This window comes from Platichthys flesus, chromosome 7, assembly GCF_949316205.1.
Source record: "Platichthys flesus chromosome 7, fPlaFle2.1, whole genome shotgun sequence".
Classification (NCBI taxonomy): Eukaryota; Metazoa; Chordata; class Actinopteri; order Pleuronectiformes; family Pleuronectidae; genus Platichthys; species Platichthys flesus.
This window is the reverse complement of record NC_084951.1, coordinates 10115269-10139448: the sequence shown is the minus strand read 5'-3', so window position 1 is coordinate 10139448 and position 24180 is coordinate 10115269. Positions and strand designations below refer to the sequence as shown.

General features: G+C 40.4%; 1 protein-coding gene and 1 non-coding gene across 2 annotated transcripts in view; one reads left to right on the top strand and one right to left on the bottom strand.

The window, feature by feature from the left end:
- The window catches only part of sema3h (sema domain, immunoglobulin domain (Ig), short basic domain, secreted, (semaphorin) 3H), a 225444-nt gene that overhangs the window by 15175 nt on the left and 186089 nt on the right, over positions 1–24180 (bottom strand). Inside the window, exons 3-8 of the mRNA XM_062392739.1 lie at positions 22788–22850; positions 22203–22322; positions 20163–20256; positions 19783–19902; positions 18410–18555; positions 17548–17662 (exon numbers count right to left, since the gene is read on the bottom strand). Of these exons, the coding sequence (XP_062248723.1) occupies positions 17548–17662; positions 18410–18555; positions 19783–19902; positions 20163–20256; positions 22203–22322; positions 22788–22850 (658 nt within the window). The remainder of the gene's footprint in view (positions 1–17547; positions 17663–18409; positions 18556–19782; positions 19903–20162; positions 20257–22202; positions 22323–22787; positions 22851–24180) is intronic.
- trnar-ccu (transfer RNA arginine (anticodon CCU)) lies at positions 8235–8307 on the top strand. Its single transcript has one exon. It is a non-coding gene; the product is annotated as a tRNA-Arg (tRNA).

Sequence of the window (24180 nt, the reverse complement as noted above, 5' to 3'; positions counted from 1 at the left end):
GTTTACAAACAAACACAACTACTCTTCCATATTAGTCACATACTGTGTTTTCTCTCCTCGGGCTAGTCAATGCGATTTCTTTTAATCTCAAATTACAATGGAAACAAAGCATGTCACAGTTCACAGACGAACAGATTGACAGGAAAGCAGACAAACACACAAACAGACAAACAGATGGCAACTAATGAAAACTGAAAAAAGCCTTCAAAAGACTCTAGTTTACAAAGTCACAAACAATCTAAATTAATCAGTCGTTCAGCAAATGTAACTGCAGACAGCTCCATGTGATGTGGTGAAGTATTCCTGACTTCTTAGAGACTTTGCTCCTTTACCTCTACATCCAAACTGATACAAAGGGCTGGGCAATATCGCAATCAATGTAAAAGTTTGAAATAATCATGTTATTGATTTGAAGTCATATTGCCCAGCTTTACTGTTTTCTGCTCTAAAAATATTTCATATATTGTAAATTAGATAACGTTAAACACATCCACTGCAGGGGTCAAGATATTTCAGTTCAAAATAGAGCTTGATCACAAGCAAAGCAAATCTAAGCACAAGCAGGGGCTATTTGAGTGAGAGCACAGGCTTTTGAGTGAAAGCTCTACCGAATGACTCCACTACAGAAAGAAACACATAAAAACATTATATTATTGATACATGATGTTCAACTGTGTGACTTTTAGCTCATGGTCATAACAGTTTAACACAATTCCAACTCCATTTCTCTGGTGTTGCTCATTATTGTATAATTCACTAGTCTGCTGTGACAGCTGCACCTTCGTTTTCACAGTCATATAATAATCAAAGATGTTCTGTTTTGCTCTGTTGTCTGAGATAAGACTTGAAAATGTTTCTACCATCGCATCACAGTAGAGAACAGGGACCTTTTTTCCTGTGTGGCATGCTGGGATAATCTATAAATATGTGACTTGACTTGGCGCCGAGGTTGCAGTTGGCAAACAACTTTAAAAGTCTTTGAAACTCTACAAAAAGGATTTAACTGAAAAGTGCTGAGGTCGATGTTGAGATACAGAGAGTTTGCAGAAATGATGGTCGGAAAAGCATGTTTTAAACAAGGTTTGAATGCGTCGCTGGTCTTATTCTCCTCTATTTTCTTTTCTTCCCTTCATCACACTCATCTCCTCTCCCACACTGAGGCAGAGATGTTGCTGTGGTGACTGAGATGATGAAGCGTATCATCGTTCCAACATTCCTGTCGTTCCTGCTGCTTCAGGTGGCGTCCATGGAACTACAGCCCTGCAGGAAGTCTAATCTCATTTCATCTCACAAACACACGCACACACACTAACGCCCACACACACAGACACACACACACGCCACACACAGTGACAGACATCAAGCTATGAGAAAGTACTGCATTACTGAATTACTGCCTTGTTATATGCTTCCACCAATCAGTCAAGTTGCAGTTGGAGACTTATTTCATGAAATGTATTGTGTCTCATTCTTGTCAGGATTGAAAAAATAAAAATCATATGAGCTGACTATGTTAAGCTTTGTTGTCTTTGTCCTGCTACATGTCTTTACTCTAAGTTCATTGAGAGAAACAGAGTCAAAAGTACATGTATTTGTTCAAATGCTCTGACAACAAAGCTGATTCAGACAGAACACATTGTTGTAGCCGTGGTGAATATGGAAGTTGCCGTAAAGAAGCTTCAAAGTTAAAAACATGGATTATGAACCTGGCTCCACAGAAGACGTATGCAATCAAGGACACACGTGACATATGGTCACAGTCTGTTAATCAGGCGTTGATATTATCAGCTTATGGAGAACATTATGATGTCAAAGTAAAAGTGACCTTTGAACCTTTGGAAATTAATTGTCATCATGTCATTATTTTATCTACCGACTTGTGCACAGAGACAAATGCTGCAGGCATGGGCCAGAGTGGTGGCAGGAAGACAACAGGGAGCAGGCTGCTTTCAAAACTATTCATGTTGAGCTGCTAGTTACCGTCAACTCTGCCACACCGGCTACTGTAAATGCCAATCAATAACTGCGAGAAGTCGCTCCAAAGCTTTATAAATATTCATGTGAAAAGTTGAAAAAAAAAAGTTTCTATCATCTACCACCAAAACTATTTAACTGTTTAGTTTTGTGAATTGAACATTTCTTGAAATTTTAAGAATTTCCCTGGTGTCGCTCCTGAGATTTCCCCATTGACAAGAACAGGACGAGCTGACAACCTGAAAGATGAAGCCGGCGACCATTGCTGATGGTAGCGAAGAGGCATAATCAAAGCAGTCAGCAGGCCCCTTAGGACATAGAAGGGAGGATTATGGGTAATTTGCAGCCTGCAGCGTTGTACACATTGCTCACTTCTTGAATGCCTTATTCATTATATTGCTTCAAGATTGAATTATCTTTAGTGTTTTCTTTTTTCCCGTCTACTGCTTAATGTGTATCTCATCCCTCCATCTATTTCTCTTTCTTCACTTTTCTTATCATTTCAAGCTTTTTTTTTAGTTCTACTGCTTACATCCTTCAAAGACGACCAGACTGTATTCCCCTCCTTTCATTAATCAAAAATTCTATCATAACTCCATTCTCTGTTTTTTCATACCTACTACTTATCTTAAAATGCTTCAAGGCGGTTCTGATATATGACTCTGGATGATATATATTCTGTTTGGTGAATCCAAAGCACAGAAAAAACATGATCCGGAGACTCAAAAGAAGGCCACTGAAACATTAACTTCTCAACCTGGTGGAATTCGTTAAAGGCCAGATGAAGCTCCCCTTAAATCTGGTGGGAACATGTTTATCTGGTAATAGGATTGTGATCAGCTAGAGCAAAGAAGAGATACAAATCCATTTGTAAGTGCACTAAATATGCACTCGACCGCTAATCTAAACAAACAACATTTGCAGAGGTGTTCAGAACCATATTTGGCCATGTTGACAACCCAGCAATGGGAATATTTGTCTGCAAGACACATGTTTGACATGTGGAATGGTGAATACACTTTTATGTCCAGAGGTGAAGACGAAGGAAAAGGGCCAGGGAATAGCAGACAGTTTAGGAAAAAAATATTTGTAACAGATGAATATACAAACAGGATTCTAAGTTAAATTACTAAACGACCAGAGTTGCTGTTGTACAGCCAAACAGGTAATGGGTCTCATATAAGAAATGTATTGCAGTGTGCGTTAAAATAGGGCTAAAGTTATTTTTTTGATGTCTAGGTTGCGTGTAATAATAGGAGAATGTCTACTCTGCAATTCACAACAAGACAACAATATCAAAAGTTAGTTGTTGCACAGTACAAGGCAAAAAGTATTTTCTAATTCTAAAAAAGTTGAGCTAAATGCTAAAAACTCTCAGCTTGTACACAGTAGCGTCTCAATCCTTTGGAAAGCTGTGATGAGTGTGACCAAATAGTACAGAGTCTAAATAATTGTCCTCATCACTATGGAATTACTTAGCAGAGTGGTGCAGTGGAAATGTGTTTGGCCCATAACCCATAGGTTGATGGATAGAAACCATCCTCTGCTATTTTGAAGATTTTCTCCATAAAAGTCACTCAATGACATTATCATACCTACTTGAAACTCAGTAATGTTTTACAAATGTGGTAATTCAGAAATATGTGTCACGTCAATCTGACAGGGTTGGGCGTCCTGGCGGTTCAGTCATACATGTATCTGCTCCATCCTCTGTTCCTACACGCAGACTCTCAGCCTCCACTTCCTCCAAAGAGATACTCTTGCTGTTGCCGTTCAACTCCTCACATGCTTGGATATTAACACTCATTTTGAAGCAAAGATGTTAACCTTTAACCGCCAAAAATCTAGGAGCTAACATATTTATTCTGCAGCAGAAATCACATGTTTTTGTGCAGCACATCAGCGTCTGCCCTTATCAACAGCTCTTCCTCTGTGTCCCATCTTCCTCTGTGTCTTTTCCACATTTATTGGTCCTCTCTTTCATTCTTAGATATTTGTTTTCTTTTTGCTATTTAAATGAGTGAATCCTGCTTAGGAGCTGTGTTCTAGACTTTTTACTGGGGGGCTGCCTGGAGAAACTACCGGGGGTTTGGAGGCCAGACTCACTCTAACATTTAGGTTCACACATATTGCTCCTCAGGAGAATGTACAGAGGTTCTCAGGAGTTCAGTTCACTTCTGAAAGACGCAATACTGTCAACTCTGATGCAGTTACTACTGGCCAAATAGATAAGGCATTGGACTTACAGCTAGTGATTGTGGGTTCAAGTTTTATTAGGGATTTTGTGAGAATAATTTAACAGAAGTGCGTCTACCCTATGACCCAGAACTTTATAGAATCTTTTATCAGGAGCCGATAGTCTGTAAAAGTTATGCAAACAGGCATAGGTACTCCACCTGTTTAATACAACTTAGTAGCGTAAGCAACCATTATTGTAAAAGCCAGGTGAACACACGTCTCCCAAACTCAATGTCCCCACATAGGCTTTTTATAAATAATAAAGTCTTTATATAATTATATTTATATTTATTATAAAAAATAACAGATGTGGAATTACATTTGATGTCACTCCAGCGGAAGCGTGCTGAACCCATAACCAAGAGGTCAATAGATCGAAACTATCCTCTGTTGTTGGTGTTTTACTAGGAGGTGATACTGGGACAGGGACTCAAGCTGTTTAATACAAAACCTCCTTGAATTGTAAGCAATTAAGTTTATCCCTGTGTCAGGTTAAGAAAACCTAGAGTCAAACATCTGTTGTGATAATCCCTTGTGGAAAATAGGCAGCTTGACAACATGTTAAACAATTCCACCTTGCAACATCAACAACCAGCTTCCTCTTTAGTATACTGGAGAAAAGAGGCCACATAGCCTGTAAATATGCTCAGTTTGATATTCAAAAAGTGCAAAAACTTAATGCAAACTTTGGTAATCCCAGTAGGGTACAAATTCTGAGTCCTACCTAGTGCTTCAAAGTTAGTCAGACTCTCTTTCTTCTCAGCACCTCAGTGTGAATTCAGCTCTTCAAGAAAACATAGTTAGACTTTGGAAGACGCAGCCAGAAAATGTTTCTTTCTACAGACTTTGAAGAAGATGTCTCAGTTATTTACGGCACAGGTTTGCCAAAAAACTCTTCCTTATCAGCCAGCGACAAGTTTAAATCAGGGTCCATTAATTTAATAAATCCAACATCCCTGTTTTTGACTTATTAAACTGTAGGGCCTTTAATATCATTCATCTTTAGCAGGGGAGGGAGAGCAAAACACACATTCGTCACTAACACCAAGTGCAGGAAATAAGTGGTTAATGAACTTGAACGAACGAAGATGAATCATTTTTCAGGAAGGAGCAAGGATTTTCACTTTTAAAATATGTAAAACAAAGCAGTTCAATCATGTTACAGCTGTACAAAACACTGTCTTCTTTTCTTTTAATCTACATCTTCTCTCTCTTTCACTTTCAGGAGACCACCATCAATAATCACTCGGTCTGAGAAGCTTTTCTTTGTCTCCTTTTGAATCTACGTTTCTCCTTTTCTTTCTCTCTTGTATCTCTCCTTCAGGTGCTCACCCCCGCCTCCCTTTCTTCGCAAATCCACCTGGACTTCCCAGGATCCCGCTATAGGCGTCTCTGGTTCTCTTTGTTTCTCATTTTTTTCGTCCCTCTCATTCTCCATCCCTCCCTCCCACTATCTCTCCTTCCTCCACCACTCTCTTTACTGTGTGTCTGGCCTATTTTCTCTTGAGGATTGGTCCTGTGTCTTCCTCTAAAAAAAAAAAAGGGGGTTGTTTCCCCCTGAGGGAAGATAGTCTTGTCTGGCCCGCAGACTTGCAGCCTCAGCCCCTATCTTTCTCCTCCTCCTCCTCCTAATTGTCTGGCCACAGCCCTGAGGCAGACTCCCTTAACCTACTCATTCACTCTCTCCCTGCCCAGCCACCCAGAATGCCGACATCTTCCTCCTCCTTGTCGCCTTTGTGACTACGGTCCCTGTCTTCAATTCCTTGTGGCCATCCCGATTAATTTGCCAATAATCGCCCTGCCTTCATCTTGTCCTGTCCTTTAACCTTGGGGCTATTGGCCCTATTCCTTTCACTGCCACATTATTTTCTCCATGACACATTTCCCCCCTCTAGCCACTGCTGTTATCTCCATCTTCAAGTCTCTTTTAGTTTATGTCCAGACTGAGATGTCCATTTGGAAGGTGTCTGCTCTCCCACAGTTGTAGTGTAGTACCAACATGACATGAGTTCACTTATGCTGTTCAATGGAAAATGTTCTCTACATCTACTTATAAGAGAAAATCCTTTCTATAATTTTACTTTTAATAACTTTAAGACTGGGAACTAAGCCAGCAGGAAAATAGCCTTTGGCCAAACACCAATAATTTACATTAAGTAACTACAGCTTTTAAAAAGGTTCACTCTTACACTCCTCCTTGCCCCCCCCCCCCCCTCTCCACCCTACTGTCTTCTCCATTCTTTCCAATTAACCCCATTCCCGTCCTTCCCTCCCTCCCTGTCTCCATCACATCTCCCCTCGCACCCTTTTAGCTGCACTTCACCTCACTCATCCCCTCCTTGTCCTATGAGGGGAAAAGCCTTTTGTCTGGGTTGTTGTGTTTCCTTGTTCATACATATCACATCTCTTTTGTCCTCCTATCTCTTTTGTCCTCCTATTCCGTCTGTCTATTGTGAATTCCTTTTTCATTCTGAACTCCCTGGTGGCACTTAAAATACATGTCTACATTGTAAGATATGTAAGGAAAAAGTACTGCTGATGATCAGTGAGGATCTTTATTACTTTTAAAACTTACTTTCAGTCTTCTCTCCAGGATTTGCACTCTAATTAGTGTTCCTATATAGCTTCCCTTGTGTCACTTTCAGGCTACCATAGCTCAAGGGGAATATAAAACCAGTACTAAGAGGGGAGGCTGTACCAGACATTTGCATAACAGCAGGCAAACTATGCCCATGTTACTGTAATTTCCACTTCAGACGTGTTTTAAATACGAGCCACATGTGAAAAATTATCTACATTTTTTTAATTTTGTCCTGAGGAAAAATGTGTCTTTTTTGTCCAGAGCTCCTTTCGTTCCTCATCGCCTATTTACTCTAACTCAACTGAAGCAATGTTTTTACTCAGTCCTCTTAATCAGCTCTTCCTTCCCTCTGCTCCATCTTCACCATCGCCTTCACAGTTTTAGAGCAATGACACTCTGATTACATCAATTCTTTCTCTCCTCCTCAAACCCCTGCCTGTATTTTCCTGGTCTACACCTCTAGCTTTGACCTCTGCTCTCCACTGACTTGTCCTACTTCACTTTTCTCTCCCGATCTTTTTTTAGCTCCCCTGCTCCCTTCTCATCCCTCCTCTCCCCCTCTATCATTCTCCTCTTTTTCCTCCTTTTGATAAACTGGGCTTCCATTCAAGTTTTTTTTCCATACAATCTATGATGGATCAGAACAGCTGAATGTAGGCGTCCAGACATGATTCATTTCCTTCAGTATCACAAAACATGTTTTCATACCCACTTAAAGCACAGTGTGTTTTTATAAATGAGGTAATACACCAGTACATAGCGGAGACACATTTGTCACGTTAATCTGACAAGGTTGGGCGTCCTGGTGTCTCAGCTCCATCCTCCGTTGCTACATGCAGCAACTGTCTTCTGCTGACAATGTTTTGCCAGGATGTGATTGTCAGTAAATATTTCACAAAGAGAGACTACAGCTGTTTAATACAGTACCTCCTTGAGTTGGTAGATAGGCACTGTCCTGCTTGTGTTTCTTAAAGTTGTTAATTTCCAATCCATAATGGTTATTTTCTTTCTAACTGATTAAGGGAGCTTTCTGTTATATAACCTCTGTGGGTTCAGCCACCTACACTTCAGTCCTAAATCTTTTCCCAGACAAGTCAATTCCCAACCACATCCCAAGTCCTGTGACTCTAATGATTCACAAAATATCAAGTTGGGTCTATGACTAGTAGCTAACCATAGCGTTCGGACCTCAACTCATGGGACCCCAATGACCCACGAGCTGGTGGAGGAGTTAATGACCTATCTGTTTAACCCAACGACTGTCAACACAAAGACCTTAAGAGGTTAAATACCTGAAAGCCTCCAGTTAGAGATGAACAAGCCTTTTGGATGAGAGGCAAAATGTCTACAAGAAACACAAGCAGACCAAGTTGCCTATGCACATATAACTCTATAGCGCCATGTTTCAACAGAAATTAGGTGGAAAAACACATTCAATTGGGCCCCAGTGGCCTAATGGATAAGGCACTGGCCTCCTAAGCCAGGGATTGTGGGTTCGAGTCCCATCTGGGGTGATTAAGAGCAGAGTGGTGCTGATTTTCATTCGCCAGGAGGTGATTGTCTGAAAAAGTGACGCAAACAGCTACTTTGGCTATTTAATACAAAACCTTAATACATTCAGCATCTACTAAACTCTATGCTTTCCTTTCTGCTTAGTAGTATAGGCAGCAATTAATGTACCTGCCGGTTTTCCAAATGTCTCCTGACACCAAAATTATCCCAATATGTTATAAATGCTTTTCATTAAAAACCTATAGTCTCCAGCCCAAGCATGATGGATTTTAGGACCAACTTTTGACATCAGATCCTATGCTGGGATCAGACTATAAGATACTTTTGCCTGTTAAGATAATAACTGTGTCATGTTAAACAAAGATAGGGACGTCAATTCTTGCTGTGTCATGGGCTGCAGAGAGATGACAGACCACATGTTGCACGCTGACCAATAACTGTTTGCATGTGGATGCAAATAACTGTTTGCATGTGGATGCAAACAGTTATGCATGTGATGTCACCAGAAAAGAAGCGCTCTGTAATAATCCCTTCAGGAACAATCATGTCTGTGTGACAAACATGGATAAAAAATGTCACTCAACTAGTCCTGTTGTAAGGTCAATAGCTGGAGTATGGAGGATGCTACTACGTGCCTTTATCCTCAACAAGAGTCAAAAGAGTTTTTACACTTTCAATTCCCATTAACTCCCATTCAGGCCTCATTCGGCTTTTACATTATTTCTTTTATTAAAATAACATCTCATTTAACATTCCATCTGTTTTTCCCACTTCCAGATGTCTTCTGCATGCTGATGAGTGCTGATTTACTGAAACAACGCACACTAAGACAGATCGCTGCATTAGTGCAGAGAAAATCTGCCTAAATTTCAAAAGCCTCAAAACAAAGTAACTGCAATGACAGCAGGTGAAGTTGTCTCAATCTTATTTATTTTGTTATTTATGACTTAAGTAGTTGGTTTAGATGTGATAGCACCTCAAACCTTTTTTGTTATATCTGCATTAGTCTGGGGGTAAATATAGCTGGTGTCAATGTCACATAGAGAAGTATATAGTAGTTCTTCCCTCTAACCTTTATCATCCCCATCCTAACTTTGTCCTCTCCCCTTCTTCTTTTCATCCTGTCTTTTACTTTGAATAATTTTTTCAAAGTAAAAAAGTCTGTAGACTTCCCCCCTCATCGTACAGAGTGGTTAACAAAATGACGGCTCCTTTCCTCCTCTTCTCTCCCTCCATTTGTCAGGTTTGCCCTTTAAGTATAAAACAGTAGTTAATATTCCTCTTCTTCTCTCCCCCCCCAACTCATTTATATTCAGATACAATACTTATCCTTCAGTACAGTCCCAGACTGCTCCAGTGATATGCTTAACATACATACTCACTGCATATTTTTCACCCAACTTTACCTTCCCTTCCAACGTCAGTGCTTGCTGTAATGATGAGGATATGAGCGCTGCCTTCTGCCCAGAATCTTAAATTTTACACACTCACAAAATATATAACGAAAAGACCAGAAAATACCCCATTGTCTCTAACGTCATGATACTGGAGTCTAACCACAGGGGGCCGTTGTGTCCTGCTTTAAAACCTCATAGCATGCCTAACAACAGCAGTAAACAGCCTTTTTGTGTGTTGAACTTTTCTCCAGATGAGAATATGGGTTGTTCCAGCTCGCAGGGACAGCAGGAAGAATGTCTGTCCTCGTTTATAGGGAAAACAGCCAACATGAATCACTTCCACTAAACTTTTTGTTTTTTTAACAATTGTGGTTCAATTAGGCTTGGCAGTTAGCAGTGACATCGACAACAAGAGCCAGACACATTATCAGTAAGTCTCATAAACGTGAACTTAGTCCTAGACACAAAAGTAACTGAACGATAACCCCAAAGCAAATTTGTCCCCTAAGTCAGAACAAGAGGCAATCAAATTCCAGATGCTCTGTTCAAAACAAGCGTGCGGGCGCTCAAAAACATTGTCAAACATGTGATTAAACAACCTCAAACATATACTACAGGAAACAGAGGTGATTAAAACATTTACAAGTTCTCAGATTTTAACAAAATATGTTGTTTGTTAGGCACAAAAACAAACTGGTGAGGTCAAGGGAAATATCCTGGTTTACCATAATAGCTACAACAACTATTACTGAAAAGACTGATGCTTTATCAGTGTATAATTAGTCTATGGGTTTTTTTCTGGGAAGGATCACTATTTAACTTGAATTGTTCAGTGGAGCACATACCTATGCCAAAACCCCAACATCCCCTTAATTTAATTTAAACTGCACCAAATCGCACACACTCGTAGATATCCTGGATCTCCACCTGATCTGGATCGGCACCAAAATATTATACGTTGACCCATCCTCTGACCCATACCACTTCCTTTTCATGGAAATCCATCAAGTTGTTTATGTAATCTTGCTTACACACAAACCAACATATAGAAACCGGTGGTGACATAACCTACTTGGCAAGGCATAAAGACAAGCACCCATCAATGTATCCATCCTGTTCGTGCTTAGGTTGCCAGTGTGTCATAGGGGGGGATCCAGGATCATCAAACTACACATTACTACCTTTGCATGGTTTACATTGACTGTTAACAGGTATAGGTTTTCCCTGTCACAGGATAGATCATGATTTAATTGTGTTATTATCAGCAAAGGCATTTTACTCATCGCATAAATCACAGAATTTCTACCATCTGTGGAGTTCGAATTCCTATCATTCTTCTTTTAAGACATTTTATGGGCTGCTCAGGGACTGAACTATTCAAGTTGTAAAGGTGAATGTTGCCTATGTTGGTGTTGGATGGTATGCACAGAATAAATACATACACTGGGTAGGGCTGGGTGATATGGCCTGGAATTAATCACCAGCTCTAACACTATGATTACTTATACAAACTAGGCCTTCAATATTTAGAAAAGTATTGTAATCCAGGATTCACATGTTTATGGAGAGTTGTTTGTTTGTGATACCAACATCTATTATCTGTGCACTTCATGGTGTTGTTTTCACCTTTAAACAATTGTTTGGTGTGCTTTGTGTTTTTTTACAAATACACACAAAGACACATACTCCCACATTCTTTCAACCTGAACTCTCACACTCACAATGTTTGGTGCCTGGTGGTTTATTTGACTGTAGGTGATAGATTTCCATGTTTTCTGTGACTGAGGAGCTTAAAAATGTGGTGCATAATCTAATGACTGTACACACACTAACACACACTAACACACACAAACACACACACTCACACATAGTCAGGTGGGATGGGTGGGATCCACTTCTATGAGGGACCCGCGGACCATAAAGGGTATATTGGATTTGTAGTGATTCTGTGTGACAGAGCATGGCGTAAACTCAACACTCACAGCATTCTTAACCTGATGAGTTAATCTCCTGTATACGGGTTTGCGGTTTTGAATGAGTGTTCTGCTGAGAAGTGTTCACAAACAAATTTGTAGGCAACCTTATCAGATGTGTGAAATGTGGCCACAGGAATGCTGGCTAGAAATGTTTATGCTCCTGACAAGTCAGAACTGCCTTGTGTACACTGACAGGCTGAAGCTTGTGGAAGTGTGTTAAAAGATCGAAAGCTGTGTGTGTGTATGTTTGTGTGTGCCTGCATTGAAACACTTCATATTTGCATCTATGAAAAGGTCAGACTATTAGAAAGGAAAAGTGCATTATTTAGTTTATTGTAAGATTGAATGCATGTTCACACCAGGTTATTCTGAATGTGTCTGTTCGGCAGAGAGACGTTGTTTATTCTGCGATTTTCCGTTTACAAAAACAGCAGTGATAAGAAACAAGCCCTGTCTCCACAAAGCTCTCTCTGTGTTTCTGTGTGCTCCCTTTGCACTCCTCGAATGCTTTTTGACGGTGCGCAAAACCTGAAGCCCCAATGGTCATCTGAGGTGACTGGGTTTTGCTTCACAAGTTGCTTACAGTTTTTTTCAGTCGCTAACAAGCGTTTTTCTAAACAGTAGTCACATTTTCAAAACTCTAAACACGATTAGCACAACATCGGTCCTTTGTGGCCATACCATTCACACATTTCATGTTGTTTTCACACAATATGCAGTCAGTGAACACATTTATATAATGCTTACATTTTCTTAACAGACAAGCTATACCTCCAAACAAAATTATGGATTGTTTTTGTATTATTTACAAATGTTAACACACAACATCCCACAATTGCAAACACAATATTCCAAACCTTAGATACAGTATAAAAACCTCTGCTTCTGTAATACAGTAATATCAGTTCTAAAACAATATATCTCAGCTGATAATAAACAAACAATTGAATAATTGACACACAGCTGATGTATGTTGGGTATATTGGGTCAACCACAGCTGATTCCACTCTGGCTTAGAATCAATGGCATTACTAAAAGGAGGACTTTGAGGAGTGATGTTTTTGGAAACAGAAACCGAAAAAGATGTCTGGACGAGGAAGAAGTAGAGCAAGGGGCCCAGGGAGAAGAGCAGGCCCAGTGAGAGGAGCAGTGAGAGGAGCAGGAGTAGTGAGAGGAGCAGGAGTAGTGAGAGGAGCAGGAGTAGTGAGAGGAGCAGGAGTAGTGAGAGGAGCAGGAGAAGTGAGAGGAGCAGGTCCAGGGAGAAGAGCAGGCCTAAAGAGAGGGCAAGGTAGAGGTATAAGAATGCGTGGTGGTGGCATTCTAAGGGCTACAAGGGCAGTGGTGAGTGATGGAATTCGTGCCACTATCATTGACCATGTGATAAACCACGGTCTTTCACTAAGGGAGGCTGGTGAAAGAGTACAGCCCAATTTGGGGCGGTCAACGGTTGCGTCAATTATACTCATCTTTCAACAAACCAACAGGTAAGTTTGCACTTTACATGGATTGTTTCTATTCTCACTTGACATGTCAATGAGGCCATACAGTAATGCATATGTTGATTTTTTTTTTGTCCCTAAAAAGAATGCAACGTCTTCCTCCCTCTGGGGGAAGAGGTAAGCTCCTTAATCATCAACAAGAGCTTGCCATAGTAGATATGGTTGTTGCAAATAACGCAATTAAACTGCATGAGATTCAAAGCAGAATTTTGGAGGACCAAGAGATATTTCACAATATCAATAGCATCAGCCTCGCAACCATTACGCGGACATTGTCCAAACACAGAGTGCGGATGAAACAGCTCTACACTGTTCCCTTTGAGAGGAACAGTGAGCGAGTCAAGTTGCTACGACAACAATATGTCCAGGTATAGTGTGTATATTCAATTCAATGTACAGTTCTATAAGCTTTGCACTTTTCAAGTAGGTAACCTACTCAGTAATAGGTTACAGTACTGTATGGTATATAGTACTATAATGGCATGATTTACATAAATTTTGTTTCAGAGAGTTGTGGAATTGGAGGCCATCCAGGCCCCTCATGAATTCGTATACGTGGATGAGGCAGGATTTAATCTGGCCAAAAGGCGTCGACGTGGAATAAATGTCATTGGAAAAAGGGCCACAGTTGATGTTCCTGGACAGAGAGGGGCAAATATCACTATATGTGCGGCAATTTCAAATGCAGGATCACTCCTCCACAAATGTCAGGTTGGACCTTACAACACCGAGCGCCTCCTTGCTTTTCTCGATGATCTCCACCAGCGCCTGGTTCCAGAGCAGGATCAGGAGGGTGAAAACAGGAGGACCTTCGTTATCACCTGGGACAACGTGGCCTTCCATCACTCACAAGCAGTTACAGCATGGTTTGAGGTCCACCCAAGACTGATTCGTCTATTTCTTCCACCCTATTCACCTTTCCTCAACCCCATAGAGGAGTTCTTTTCTACATGGAGGTGGAAAGTCTATGACCATCAGCCACATGACCAGTTGTCCCTCCTTGAAGCCATGGATGCTGGCTGCAGGGACATCACAGTTGATGATTGTCAAGGGTGGATCAGGCATTCCAAGCGGTTTTATCCAAGGTGTATCGCCTTGGATAACATCAGATGCGATGTGGATGAAAACTTGTGGCCTAACCCTGAAGATCGCAGGGATTAGATAAAGGAATTTTGTGCTTTTTTTTAGTTCTCCCTTTTTACTGGGCTTTTTGGTGTTGCTTTTTTGTTCATGGATATTTTGTTAACTTTAAACAATACTGTAAAACGTTTTCTGTTGTATCATACTGTAAACAGTATTTCTACTATACCTCCTGTAGTAAACAGTAAAGAAAAAAAAACTGATTCGCTTTTTACTGGAATGCTTTTGAATGTGAACATTACATGTGGATATACAGTACAGTTCCCAACCAAAAAATTTGGCGTAAAAAACAGTGGATTGCATGTTTTGCATGCAAATACCTTTAAAACTGAAACATAAAAGTCTATGCAGTTTTTGTAATGTCCACAATAGCCAGTATTTTGAAACCTGGTGTACTTTGATTGGCTGCATGTTCCTTGTGAAGTGAAAACAAGAGTTATTCTTTGAAAGAATAATTTCATTTTGAGTCAGATGTCCAGTGTTTTGGTAAAGTAAGTGTGTGCAGAGAAAGATGTCTTCTATTTTGAAATGAAGAGTTAGTATATAGTTAACAAAATGTGCTTTTGAGAAGAAAATGATCTATTTGGCCAATTGTGTTTTGTAGGTGTAAGTCTGTGTTAAGAGTTTAGAAAACGTATTTTAAGTATAGGTAAGCGCTCGTTAGCGATGGAAAAAAACTGTAATGTAGACAATGGTGAACTTCTCCCACTGGTAAAAAGTAGCATGAGAAGATTAGACACATTGGTGCAATAGAGAAGGAACTTGCTCTTAGGCCTGAACTGTACGTTCAAATCCCCTCTCAGGTGAGAGACAACAAGATAATTAGCTTCATAGCACTTATAAGTCGGCACCATTGTAACCCTCTGCACCATTGTAAATGAGGGTCTTATTTCTCAATGTGTTTTCCTAGGCTTAAATAAATAATCAATCAAGTACTTAAGCTCGTAAAATATTTAGAACGTATAAAAACATAATTTGGAAGAAATATAAAGTACAAGAACTCTATCACACACCTGCAAACGCACTTCTTTTCCCCGTCCAACAAATGAATGCACTTGTGCCCATCTGTATCATGAGGAAGTGGGGATTTCAGAAACAGACTTGTCGGTATCAGGGAAACAGTCTGTCTTGCGGAGACGGATAACTCAGCCCAAGCATTGTTGCTGGGTTACGTCATTGCTTTGTCTCATGTTTCCCTGGCTTTCAATGTTCTGCACCATAACCTCTGCGCCCTGCCTTTCATGTTCCTTGTTTTGTTTTCTGTGTAAAGCCTGTGACAATGTTCCATTAAAATGTATGACAGCAGAGTGGCGCAGCGGGAGCGTGCTGGGCCCATAACCCAGAGGTCGATGGATCGAAACCATCCTCTGCTAACAGCATTTTACCAGCAGCTGATTGTCAGCGACAGTCAACACCCTAGAGTTGAAGAAAGGTGTCATAGTAGGTTTAAAGAAATCTGTGACTGTTTCTGTCTAACAATGCACACCAGACCCAAACAGAGCCAAAGCTCTTCTGGACCTGCTTACAATTAGGCTCATATTGTGTAGTCTGACCCATTACCTAAAGAATTACTTCAGCTACACAGCACCTCCATAAACTATGGCTCAACTGCGTAAACACTGGAGCTTTCAATTCCCTGAATGACCATAGCACCTTTTCGTTAAACCCTTTCTGCCATTTAACAGCCATCCTGGGACCAGAATTAACAGCCATGTGTTTCAAACACCACCCCACAATTGTTAACACACACTTTTCATCTAAAAACAGTACTCAGAGCTGTGAAGCCCCAGTGGCCCAATCCAGTCCTACCTGTAGTGACTCTACAGACTGGAAGCTGTTTTCTTAGCGAGCTAGACCGGGTTGGGAAGAAAAGTCATATAGGAATATTCGGCCTTCACCTAGACCAACCTCCTCTGCTTATAGCAGTATTTTTAACGTGACATGTTATGGGGCCATCCCAGAATTTGGAGATCTCCAGAGGATATTTTTTTAATAACAGATCGTATGAATCATATCCAGCAACACTGACATAAAAACGACACTCAGAGGCAAATACCTGTCCACCATGTTGATAAGAATCTTACAGCTCATAACTGCAGTCTGCAGTGTTTTTAAGAAAATGCTTTACCACCCTATAAAAAGAGATGTTTGTATGAAAACTAAGAATACAGCTATCTCGGCAAAATCTCTGCTGTCTTACACTCACTTTATACTGTTTACAGTCATGCTAGTCTCTTTAATCACACAGGTCAAGCGTTTCTCGACACAAAACACAAACAGCGATACTTTTTTGTATTTTGGCTGATCTCTATTAACAGCTATCAACATAAGAATGCAGATGAATTAAAAAGCTTATCGCCGATACATTCAGTCAATGTGGTCTGCCTCTTTTGCTCTCCACGTGGACTGTTTACCTGCAGGAAACCAAACCCTGCCCAAACGTGATTGGTCGAACTGGACGCAAAACTAGAAGGCTTCTGGCCCCAGACTTTTCTCCCTCAACTGTAGATTTTTGCATATTCACATGCAAAATCAGCTTGGAGAGTCTACAAGACTAAGACTACCAAGAGTAAAGCACTAGTTCACGGCTTAATTCAGAAAATTAGAGTCATACATCTGCAGATAGACTGATGAATAGAGAGAGTGGACAGTGAGACAAAGGCTAACACCCTAATTCACTCAAAATACCCTATAAAGAGTCATGCCTATATAGATGTGCTCCTGACACACACACTCACACACACACACACACACACACAGAGCCAACCGGAGGACTCTGGCGCAGTCCTTAATATCTGAATAAGACCACAGCAACTGAATGTTGAATGGTTGCTGTGGTTACCAAGGCTGAGGCACGAAGACGAACCCAAGGTGACCGTCAGGCCTGTTGATCACCGTGGTAACAGTGGAGCCATGCAGACACACTTACAGACAGAGGCTGTGGTTGAGCTCTAAGTTTCTTCAGCGTGCAAACTCTCTGTCGCCTCAAACTATTTGAGCCACAAGTTCCTGCTCCTCATGAATCACACTCATTAACATACACACATACACAAACACACACACACAAACACACACACACACACACACACAGAGTATTTTAACTCAGGTCCTCCTTAATTCAGTGGCAGAGCTCCAGATGTTGATGCTATCAGTGGTTGAGGCCTGTCGGATGTGTTTAGTTTTATTGTGCATGTATTTTGCTGTCATTTGATGCTTGTGCGTGTACTCACGCAGCTGGTCAAAGTGCGTCTGCAGGCCGTCTGGTCCTGGGACCGAGCACACCATACGGGCCTTTTGGAAGGTACTCCACTTATTCACTAAACTCCTCTGGCCTCCAATGTCATTCTAAAAAAAAATCCAGAATAATTTATATACATGAAACATTAGACATTAAAAGAATTTACAAACATAGCGTGTCCCAGCCATTAATCAATGTTTTATAAAAATATTTTAAGAGAATCCTTGGAACCGGAGCCGTCTCATGAAGTAAATCTAATTAAAGAATAAAGAATTTGAAGCCTATTGTAAAGACACTTCATTCATTATTTTTTCTTAACTTAAATTACTACCATTCTATCTTACTTCAGGCTATTTAATGCACAATATCTTTTTTTAAATTACACAGACTGTTACTGACGGATATTTTACCTATTTTCCAACTGTTATGTAACATATAAACACAAACACATAACCAGACAACAAATATTCATGCAAATAATCAAACAAAGTCATGCATATCTATAAAGATCCACATAAAGAAGCAGATGATACAAACACATAAACAGTTCTTTAAACACAGACTTCAATAAGCGTATCTATACCAGACTCCTGGAAATTCCAGTCATACATATCCATTCTTTTACATAAACAAACACATCCACACACACCAACACACACCTACACCCCCCCTACACACACAAACACACACACAAACATCCACACACAAAGACAAAGACGCACACAGACCGGCAGATACAAACTCTACCTGTTCAGCCAGACATTTACGTAAATTACACGCAGACAGTTTCTGATATGAGAACACAAACACATTTACCTGGTCACTGTCTTTCTCTAACAAACTCAGCACCGTACCTTGCACACACGCGCCACCCTGGAGTAGAGCACTTTCCCAGCAGCCCCTTCTGCCTCCTGAGCGCGCTCAGTGAAGAACACGTAGACCTTATCATCTTCTGGGTTATCAGTTTCAGACAGTGGCGCTACCCGTACAAACTGGGCATCTGGCGAGAGAGAGGTGCACGCAAGAACACACACACACAAACACATACACAAAAACATGGGTAAATTATTAATCAAATGTAATGCAAGCCATCTCTACTGATATGCACGTAACATACATATAATCATGTGTAAGAGATAGAGCAAAGGGATGATGGAGGTACAATTGACTTTTAGAATGGCAGAGAAAGTCAACCTGTATCTTTTTCTTATCAGTGGCAGAAGTCAACAGACCAGCCTGATAAAAAAACAAGCGAGCGTGTAGGACATGGTCTCTGAGATGCTGATTTAAAGTGGAAGATATTCAGTTCAGTTCAGGATATTCAGTTTATCAAAACAAGAATACAAAAAAGGATGGTTGTTATTGTGATTGATTTTCATTTAAAAGAGCCAGTAAAAGCTGAACTGCTAGTATATTAGAAGGGCACTGCATGTTTTAGTCGATGACTCACAGTTTAGACAGTTTGAGTCAACATTGACATGTTAGGCTATAAAGGTATCAATCTGGGGAGCATGTGCAAGGTAATGTGATGGGAGATTTTATATTTAGTTAAGTTTCATGCAAGGAATGACAGTTATAAGATTGAAATATTATTCTGATGTGTTCCTGTGTGTTTAAGACTGAAAACATGTGGGGGTCAGCTTGGCAGACTCAGATGTGTATTCATTGGAGATTCCTTTGTGCCTCTGTTGAGACAAAAGGTCTTAACAGCAGGGGCCATCCTACTGTCTGCAATAAATGCAAAGGTGTTATAGTCAGAGGCAGAGGTCTCTGGGAAAACAGGTTTCACTGAGTCTAAGCAGAGCCTCATGTAAATGTGTAGTGAGACCTTCGAAGGGGTTCTCATTCAGATTGGAGGTGACCAAATGTAAGTCTGAAGACAACACACAGAGAGCTGATTGGATAAACATTCTACCTCTCTGAAAGGAGGGGCTTATTTAGTATAAATCAAATGTGATTACATTGTTCTGGGCCATTGACCCCAAGTCAGACAAAGTGACATGGGTGCTCTGGTCCCTAGCCGTAGCTAGGTAGAATTGTATGAACCAGAATTGATAATTGTTTGCTGTGAAATGTAATTAAATATTCCAATACAGTAACTTTATCTTGTATTTTTTGGGATAAAAATGTTTCAGATTTCTAGCAGAAATCCTGAAACCTCAATTATGACATTCATTAGATCCACTTGCAAAGTTAAGGGGATGGAGGGATTTTTTTGTGTGCTTACTCTGCAGCCAGGTGGAGTCATACTGCTCAGTGCGGATGACATGGCGGCTGCCCAGACTACGGAAGAAGGCAGAGTCCCTGCTCATGAAGTCTGAGGTGATCCCAGCATACAGTTCTCCATCTTCATTGAAAAATAAAACGTTTAGTTATTCTTAGTAAAAACAGAACAGACAATGTTGTTGATTTTTGAGTTATTCTAACATATTCTCACAGTGATTCATAAGATACAACTTTATTGGTCCCATGGGTAAACATTTTCTTCAGATTGTCTAATTCCATGTTTTTTTTCTTGGAAAAAACCTCACAGATATGTTGGAGCAGTTCCTGCGTTAACGTGTAATTTGTTGTAAACTGATATAAGGAAACAGACAGTTAACATACCAACAACAGCAGAGGCTGTTTTCTGGAACGGATCGTAGGGGCATTTGCCCTTCCCACACTCTGTCTGGCTGTAGGACAGAGTCGGGTGCTCTGACTGGAAAATAAAACCAAGACAGAAATCACTCAATTCTTTAATCGATAATTCATTTTATATATCCACTGATTCTGTCCAATAAGCAGGAAAAACTTTTCACATGCACACACCTTCACACACACACCCTTTCACACACAAAGAGCAAGCGGCCAAGTGAGGGTAATTGGGCTAAGTGGAGGGATTTAAAAATGTGTGAAGTCCAGTCTTAAAACACTCAGCACCACCAGCTCCTCTAAGTACCTAGTCTGAACCTCTGCTCTGATCTCACACCCTTTCATGGGATTAGGTGTTAACTGACACACAAACACACACACACACACACACACACACACACACACACACACACATTGCTGAAAGGCATGCATGCAGCCTAACAAAAAACAGATCCAGGAATGCATACCAACACACACAAATTCCCACATAGTCTCTGACCCCACAACTGGCAAAGGTTTACACACACATGCACACACACCCACACGCACACACTGAGGGAATTTAGAACCATTAACCTATTTCTGACAGAATGATAACCCACATGTGTCTTAGTGATGATTAATTATCAGCGGGGTATAAGGGAGACACTCCTGGGCTCTAGAATTACATTTATATTATATTTGACACAAAGATGTCAAATAAAAAATCTAAAATGTCCAGTAGCCCCCAGAGTGCAGCCTCAATGACAAAAGAAACACTGTTTATATTACAGACAGATGGCACAGAGTAAACCCTGGTAGATATATGGGCATAGGGGCAGACACCACAGGTATGATATTTCAGCTGCTGATAGAAAGGTGTATAAGGGCTGGTGCTGGGAGTTAGAACACACACATAGGAGGGTGGGTGGTAGGAAGGGCATCTTGTTCTGCAGTCAACTACACCTTTTGTATATTAATTTCAATTTTGGCTTATATGCATATTTTTATTGGTCTTTTTTCCCCCCTCACTGCTGTCTTTGAATGTGGGCTCTCATCAAACACTTGCTATATCCAACCTCTACTTATCCCACAGCACAGCGCCCTGCTCTGTCTCACACTGGGTCCCACTGTCCTTGGGAGGGGAGTCTGCTGTGGATGTCGACCCCTTCTCACTCACTCCATCACAAACACACATGCACACACACACACACACACACACACACACCTCACTGGGCTCTCATCGAACACCTTCAAATGACTGGACTACACTGCTCAGTTAACTGTTTTGATTGAGCTCAGAAAATCCAGTTTTCTAATCTTGCACCTGCAACAGTGAACAACATACAAACAACCTAATGCTCAACTCACTTGTATCCTTAGGGTAATTTAAGTTGTTTATCTCATCAATTGTTGTTGTTTTAACTCCAGCTGTTCTTGTTTTAATTGATACATTTGTTATAAATAACATGTTTGAATTTGCATTTGCTTTTGCTAATTAGCTGAGGTTACTGTGTCATCTATGTTTTGTTCATTTTCTGTACTCGACTATAATGTAAATTAGGTCTCTCTCTCAATGTATTACCGAGTTAAAATAAATGTTGCATGATCTAAAAAAAGCTTAACAATATCTTTATTCAAAGAGCAACTATAGCTGGGTTGATGTGGTGGGCAGAAGACATTCTGCTCAGATGTTATATCTGGAGGTGCAGTAGGTGAGAGAAAAATTTAAAATATATTCTTCAATCTTCAGCTACAGGGTTAATACATAGTTGAAATATGAAAATCTGCCACGTCACACCTACAGTAGTTGTTCATGCGTTCATTGTGTGGTCCTCCTTTTTAGTGAAAATCATGTCAGATAGTATGGGTGCTCTGAGGGTATCTGCTGCTAAATGTTCTTTCAAATAAAGATTAAGAAACACCAAGTTTATCCAGTGATTCTCCTTCCAGTCACAGTGACAGAGGCACTACTTTCTACTTAAGCGGCTAAACAAAAGGATAACTTGTGTGTATACGTGGGTTTTCAGTTACCTGCTGGAAGACGTTGGTAGCGATGACAGCACAGCGAGGGTTGAAGGCCCCGGTGCCACACACGTACAGATGAGTCTGATTAAAAGGCTGCAGAACTCGCAGGAAGTTGGCACACTCCAACTGAGAGAGTCAGAGAGAGAAACAAGTTGAGACATAGTGCAGATGCTGAATATTTAATGTCATTGTTTTATTACATATTTAAGATATTGGTTATATTGTCCATGATGTCCCATACCTGTCCCTTTTTTTGTCTGAAGAAATGCAGCCACCCTGAGTCTTGATATCCCTGCTAGTATCTCTCATGTCTATTGTTCCCAAATGAATCAGATTCTTTCAACTTCACTTCCGTTCTAGATTGTAATCTACCATCGAACTGTCTTGCTTAACTCTCTGACATTCTTTCAGAAAATTCCTTGTGTGGTAGTGTGCAGTCACTGATCAATATCTGTGTAGGATTCCGAGTAAATATATCTCCTTCCCGATGTGAATTTAAAAGATGATGACCTGCCATTCATCCACGCAGAAGTTACTGCAGCACCTGTAAGTGTGTGTAGTTGTGTTTGTGTGCAATGCGTCTTAGATCACCTCCGGATCCTTCCCAGCCATGAGACATTCCTGGACGCGGTCCGGACTGGCTGGCCAGTACAGCTGCAGAGAGCAAGAGAGATAATGTAAACAAACAGGGGAGAGAAGGAGATCTAAAAGTGTTTTTGTTACTCAGGCTACAATTTCTGATAAAAAGCTATGACATTGGCAGGTGCTTTGCTAGGACGCGAGGCAGACAGTTACAGCTATGTGTGTCTGATCTAGAAGAAAGAGAACTAGAGAGGAAAAGAGGGAGATTTTAAGGTTTGATGTCCAAGCAGCAAGAAGAATTTAAAAACCACATGGCTGGGTGCCGATGAGTAATGATTACAAACCAAGCTGTCAGAGCAGCAGTGATAGTGAAAACATGACTAAGTAATCCACTATGGCTACAGATTGTGGTTCACAGGACATGCACCAACTGTCAATACTTTGTAAGAAGAAGATTTTTTTGTTCGGTTCATCCCTGTTTATAATACTACTAAATGTAAGCAACTGTTCATAGGATATTTTTTGTATTATTAATTAAGTGCTGACACCAACTCCAGCTGTCAATGGTTTTGTTACAATGCAGATGACTAAATTGTCACAGCATATTGTAAAATGTGACAGTTTTGACACTGCAAACTGCAAATGAAGTTAAAAACTGCAAACAAAGTTTGAAAGAAGCTTCATTGACTAACATGTGTTGTGCTCTCCTCTAACGGCTCCATACTTGAAATAATACCCATTCTGTATTCTATTTGAAATCTGACCTTTTCCGACACCATACATCGGCATATGACTTCATAAATCACTCAGACTATTTTATTGCTTTAAGCACATTAAGTTTATATATTTAAATGGATTTGCATCCAAATAAAAATCGGCAGAAATTTACAAAAGGTTTCACCTGAATATATTTCCATGATCATTTTGTAAATCCTCTTAATCATGCTGAAGACTGTTATGATGCTTTAAATCCTGGTGACGAAGAAATTTGAGCACATTTATGGATCCAACTTCCCTCACACAAAGTTCATACACTCCAGTTATGACCTGTTTTATTTCTAAGTCATGATATATTTTCTGTGTACCGTACATTGAGTTTTTATTGGACTCGACAGGACGTAAGGAGAATCATATGTTCTGCCTGTGACACTAGAAGAGCAGCAGATCTAGCTATAGGAAGTTAAAATGTTGGATAATCTGTTTTGGTTGGAGAGTTTGCCCACACAGAAGCTTATGTACATGCTTCATGTCTTGTTGTATGTTCTTTCCATTGCATTGTATGTGGGTTCTTTGTCATGCGCATCAAGAATCATGTTAATGTGTGGTCAACAACATAATTCCTCTCATCTCAGCAAGAGCTTATGAAAGCAATGGAACCTGTCAAACGTTATAAGCACAGAGG